The following is a 6,595-nucleotide window of genomic DNA, read 5'->3' on the forward strand; positions in this document are numbered from 1 at the left end:
CTAATTTAGTGGGATTCAAAAGAGAGAGTTTGAAGGTGTGAGAGAAGAATTAGAAATTCTGAAATCTAATAAAATTGTGAATAATTAAATAGAAAAGGAGAGAGAAAATCATACTTATTAATTTGTTGAAGGAGATCGGAGAGTTCACCGGAGCTAGAATATGTGGCGGAGTATGTCGTCGTCTTCAATTCGCAGGTAGAAATCCCAGAAATAGTTTTGTTTTGCAAAAGAGAGGATTGGAAAAATTAGCGGATTGAGGCAAAAACTACGGAGTAGAGTTTCTGTTTGGTAAAGAGCGGTCAAGAGAGCGGGTTAATGTTACCGCTGCTTTACCCAGCGTTTTGATGTTTCTAGTTTGTGATTTCCCTTGTTGTACTTGTATGCCTATATGGCTGGAGCTCAAATCTTGTTGCGAGCTTTATTGGGGTGTTTTTAGGTTAAGCTTATGTTTAGAGAATCTTAGGATTCTTAACAAGGCATGACAAAAACGGCTTATATCTAATTACTCGATACAAACCCTCATACAGACTTGAACAAAAATCATATCCGAAATAAAGTGGAGTTTACCCATTTTTTTTACCTGATCACCAAAGTGACTCGAGCCTATATAACTCGACTTGAAAGTTACTAGTTATTCGAATTGATCCGACCGATTTAACCTAAATTATTGATCGGAGCAGACTCGATACCTGAAGTGATCTAAACAAATATTGTCCAATACGTGAAAGATTCTAACCAAAATTACCCGGTATTGAAAATAATATGAATTGGTTTCAACTCGAATTAATTGACCCCAAACAAACCTGAATTTAGACTTTACATAATGTAAATGTAAAAATTACACATTTTGAGTAATTTTTTTTTCCATTGATCTTTTTATTTATTTAGTTTAAACTCAAAACGACCAAATATATTAATTTGACTCCAAAATACCCGAATGTTCAAATGATGACTTGACCTGAAATAACTTGATTAGAGCCTAACCTAATATCTCGACCAGAAATTCAACATGACTGAAAATGACCCGATCCAAACTTGACTCTAAGTCTCAACCCAAAACTCCACCCCAATCCAAAACTTGACCTGAGTCTCAACAAGAAACCCAACTCGACTCAATTATCTACTGACTCAAGATACCCATTTCCAAAGCATTTAATAATAATGGAATAATAATCTTTGTTTAACGGTTAGAAAATTGCACTCGCGATCATGTAGCTTGATGTCTTAATCAACTCCTTACTCCATTTTCCTACTCGACTACTCTCAAAGTTTGCTAATAACTAATTCTAAACATTTCCGAAGACTAGAGATCACAACACAAACATAATCCATTTCACAATCTTACAAAATCAAAAGACACTAGATTATTTCTAGGAATCTAATCATTTAAAAATTCACTTTACTTCTTGGTAGTTTACTATATATCCCATGAAACTCCAACCTAAAACAAAATCCAAAATTGTGTTCCCATGTGGGCGGCTATAAAGTAGAACCAGCTCATTCCATTATAATTGAAATTTTGGTAGGACTATAACAGAAAAATTATTACTTTTTGGGCCCCACGCGCCATTTGTTGCAAGTGACAGCCTTTTGCATTTACTTTCCTCTCATTCTCCAGCATAGACCCCACTATTATTAGAAATTTTTGACTCTGGGTCCCACTTAGATTATATTGCTAGTACAACTATGTTTGATTATTTTGCATCATTTGGTCATGCAAATGAAATTTGTACATGAGTGAATGAATTCAACAAACACATCTTATTTTTTAATTTGTAAAAGAATAAAATAAAGGTAAGAATTCAACAAAATACAGCTTATCATTTGGTTTTCTTTACCTTGTTTTTATGTGGACAACAATTACATGACTTTTTCCCCTTTTAGAAGACTTTCAATAATTAGAGACCTATTAAAAGTCTATTATGTCATTAATAATTTGTTTCTGGTCTACCAATATGAGAATTGGTTGGATTTAGATTAATGGAACTAGTTCTGACAATATAACAAGATTAGGAAATGATGATGATCATCAATGTGTCCATGGGGATGTTAACAAAATTTAGGTCTCCTTAAGCTATCTGCGTTTTGTCAAACTGTCATTTAGCTAAGTTAGTAATATGTCATTTTAAACTAAAACATGCTCTCGTAAAAATTATATATTGATTATCGTGTGTGTCCCATTGACCAAGCAAGGAATAATAATAGATTTACAAATGATAGAGAACTTTTAGAATATAGAAGAAGATATGCATTAAACTATCAAGATTCCAATTTTGAACCCACCTTAAACCATAAAAGATGTAGTTCATAAGCTTTCATCATCTTTCCTTGTCAACCAATTTTTAGAAATTGCTTGGTCACATGATTAATAACTCCAAATATGCCTACATTTGACTTTCAAAAGAAAAATTAAAGTTGCAAACTTTATGAACAAGAGAACTTCTTGCTTATCGTATAACTGTTGATCAATGTGTTTATTAAAGGGTATAATAATAACAAGAGATAATTATACCGACAAAACACATTACTAGCAAAAGATAAACAATCGTAATTCCTTGAGAGAAGAAAGAATTGTTCTACAAACGTATCAAATATCCTTATTCTAAAAGAAAAACAATGAAATGAATAGATTTTGCTTAATACTACTATACAATCAGAGAAAATCCCTTAAAATTCTTTGAATCTGATCTTCCCTCAATCGAATTTTTCTCCCCTAATCCTTAACATATATTCTATATAACAATAAATTCAAATAATAGAATTCAATAGTTTAGTTAGCATAGGCCTAAAACCTCCTTCAATTAACCAACTGCTCTTCTATGTACATTTGCTCCCATGGTAAACACATATCCTGACCTTGTGCACCATTTCCTGCACCACTACGACCATAACTCGGCGACCTTGCTCCCAAATACCCGGCACCAGCCTCGTCTTTCACCAGAGAATTAACCCAAGAAACATCCGGCTCATTGAACCCGGGTGGGGAAGTTCTAGTGGCATTGGCATTGTTATTGGCACCACGAAAACCAAATGAATTTGACTTCCTTAGCTTTTTCAACTCTTCTCCATGTATCCCCCAGTCCAATGTTCCATTCGGTGAGCCCCAATTGGACATAGGGGACGACATTGGAGTTGACATATTACCACCCATGGGTGATCCTGGTGCTGTCCTGTCTATGAAGCTCTGGCTTCGCTTAACAAAGGCTGCAGCTCGCGAGTTCAGCATTGCTGCAGCCATTGACTTAGGGGAGTCCATAGCCCTTGGAGGTGACAACTTCCTTGGTGAGTTCAGTGGCGAATCTAACACACTTGGGGGTGACATCTTCCTGGCTACATTGATCGAAGCAAAAGCTGATTCGAGATTAGTAGCCTGCATCATGTCATTAGCCCTGCCCATGTTGTTGTTCCACCTAGGAGACGGCCTAGGTGAAAGAACTTGCTGATGCTGATGTTGCTGATGCTGGTGTTGTTGCTGTTGCTGTTGGTATTGATGTTGTTGGTTCATGAGCTGTGACTCGATTTTGATCAGCTCACGTTCCAATTCCACATCTCTAGCACTAAAGCTAGACCTTAGTCTACTACCAGGTAATTGTAGGTTAGGAGGGGTGACACCAAAACCCGACTTCCCCTGATACATCCCTCCTGCACCCGCTGATGCTCCGTTACCAGGGGAAAGCGGAGCAAATGAAGGGGACATCGGAGGAGTGGATGTACAACTAAACCCACCATTAGGAGACGACGCCACATTCACATCAGGAATCGCGGAACCAGTAGAAGCATACACAGGGCGCAACTCCTCCCTCTTATGAGCAAAGAAGCAAACCTTCCTAGCACACCCAATCTCATCCTTACACAAACGAGTCCTATACTGCGCCGGATGCAACCACGACTCGAACACACCATGAGCAAACTCACAATCCTCCCCCTTCTTGCAGCTCCCCTTCTTGAACTCGGGGCACGGCACGCAAGTGTACTGGTACTTCTTAGGGTCTCTCCTCCTTGCATTCTCACCGGGGTGAGCAAACGGACACTCCGTCCAATCATGAGTATACGCCCTCGAACAAGGTTTAATCTTAAAACAATACATTCTGAAGTCATCACTTCCGTATACTCCATTGTTAATATCCGGGAGTTCGGAAACTGCAAACTCCTTCTTGGAATCTGACTCGGAATCGGAACTGAACCCGGAAATTGAACCAGAATCTGAATCAGAATACCCAGATTTCAGCAGAACATCAAGCTGCTGCTTGTAACTGTTCTTCGAGGGTATTTTCGGAAACATGTGGATTAAATCAGACGCCCTATTACCTGAACAAAACAACAACAACAAAATTATAATCAATCACTAATTTATAACAAAACAAAACAAAAACAAATTAAAATATTCCATAACAAATTGATTTATTGATAAAGATAAGAAATAATACCGTTAGCATCAACGATGTTGGTGTTAGCAGAAGCGGAGATAAGGCGGTGAACGACATAAGGAGAATTGTGAGAGCCACCAGCCACTGCACAGTGAAGGGCAGTGACTCGATCCGACCCGGAAACCCGGTTAACATCAACCGAGTCAACACCAGATTGAAGTACATAATCAACTATACTGTTGCTACCATACTGAGCAGCAACCATAAGTGGTGTCCGCTCTTCGTAAGCCATTTTGTTGGATCCAATTTTACGAGTGTACCAAACTCCCACCTCATCAATCGATAATCCATCCGACTCAACAGCGAGTTTAAAGCTGGTAACATCGTCGGACGCCGCGTACTCGAGTAATGTTGATGTGTTGTTACATACTTGTTCTTGGGAGATATCCATACCCATGACTTAAAATACAATTATAGGTCGTTAGAGATATGAGATATAATCAATATCGGAAAATATATGGTATGTATGTTTTGACGGGTGAAGAAATTAAGTGATTGAATGAAGGAATGATTTATGTGTTTGGAGGAGAGAGGGGTAAGGGCGGCTCTTATAAAGGAAAGGAGCACCGGCCAAAGGAACAAGGGAGGAAAGTGTGACTTTTCTGCTTTCGCCCTTCTTTCTTTAAGTACTTTTGGATTGATTATTTAATTACTTTAATTTTCTTTATAGGTTTGAAGAGTAATAAAGGGGGGGTCAAAAAGTCAAAGGGTCAAAGGGGTACTACGCGTGTGGGCGTGACTATGCCTTGGTCTACGAAATGAAATTGGCATGAATGAAATCAAATGTTGATTCTTATATCTTAACTATATCTTCACTCACAACTATCTGATTGCTTACCTTTATTTTTTTCTTATCATTAATTTATAATATTTGTATACTAATCCTTTTTGCAAGGACTTGGAAGCTAAGAGTAGGAAGTCTTGGAACATTGTCTCTATCACTCTCTACGTCATATGGACTATTTCTTCTTTCTCGAATAAGGCTCTGTTTTTTTGAGCTTTTGGGCAAAGCAGAGCAGGGCTAAGCTTCCATACACTCCGGAGCTGAACAGAGCATGGCAGGGCACAACAGAGCAAGCTAGGATAGAGTAAAGCAGAGCAGAACAGAGCAGCTCTAAAGAACAGGGTCTAATTTGTTGTGTATTACTTTAAAAGGTTTTAAAAATATTGCATCTGTCATGAAAGTATGGTATTGCATATTCATTTTCTAATTAAATGTCTTAGTTAATTTATGTGATTAGGAAGCGATGAAGATATATAATACAACCTCTTGCAAATTAAAAGTTAAAAGTGAGTATAGAGGAGATTAATTAGGAGAGCAGCTAACAAATTGTTATTACAAACTCAATAAAGTCAACGAACTTCTTAGAAATGAAGGGGTATGTATGATTGCAATTTATTGATGTGATACTGTCTTGTTACAAGTAGATTGCATCAAAATGCAAGTTTTCTACTCTCTTTAAGCTTAAATGCATATAGAGCATTGATGATCATACTTGTTGCCTAAGCTAGTTGCCTTTGTATACATAATAAAGTAGAATCTAATGATTATTCTTGGTCTTTCAAGTATCCTTTTTTTCTGATACAGTTAATATACTCGATCTTCACATGGACTTAATAGAGGGCACTGGCTTCACAACTTTAGTGGATTGCAACTAGGATAAGGCCGGTCGCACATCAAAGTCTAATTTTCACGTCTTTGTGTTGCATTTGCTCTAGATTATGTCTACTACATCTAGTACGTACTCAACAAGGAAATAATCCAAAAATAGCTCATAACAGAGTAGCTAGTTAATCAGGTAACACCCACAAATCACGAATATATATTTTAGTAAGAGAATTCGCTATTTCTTAATTGTTAATTACTCTATATCATATAAAAAAGCTACGATCTTTATATATATGTGTGCAAGAGAACCTTAGCAAAATATTAAATATATAACGTAAGTACGTATCCCTGACATAAATCGAGTGTGTTTTAGTAAAATTGGTACGTTATCCCTTATATATCCCTCAAAGCTAGGCCAGACTTAAACAATCTTGTCACTAAACAAGTGAAAAACAGGTTGAGCTATCTATGAGCTGTCGAAGTGTTGTTATTGAATAGGATTATCACCTTGCAATTTTGCCTTGGTACTATCTTGTCTATCATATTATGGTCTGCTGCT

The 6,595-nt window shown here is 37.2% G+C and overlaps 1 protein-coding gene across 1 annotated transcript; it reads right to left on the reverse strand.

Moving 5' to 3' along the window:
- Positions 1-2,524: 2,524 nt before the first annotated feature.
- Positions 2,525-5,032, reverse strand: LOC145594998 (zinc finger CCCH domain-containing protein 29-like). Its single transcript, XM_081651352.1, has 2 exons — positions 4,428-5,032; positions 2,525-4,308 (listed from the first exon to the last, which is right to left on the reverse strand). Exons 1-2 carry the CDS (start codon positions 4,822-4,824, stop codon positions 2,798-2,800), a joined length of 1,908 nt encoding a protein of 635 aa, XP_081507478.1. The 5' UTR covers positions 4,825-5,032; the 3' UTR covers positions 2,525-2,797.
- Between the last annotated feature and the right edge of the window lie 1,563 nt (positions 5,033-6,595).

Source organism: Chenopodium album, chromosome 19, assembly GCF_948465745.1.
Source record: "Chenopodium album chromosome 19, dcCheAlbu1.1, whole genome shotgun sequence".
NCBI lineage: Eukaryota > Viridiplantae > Streptophyta > Magnoliopsida > Caryophyllales > Amaranthaceae > Chenopodium > Chenopodium album.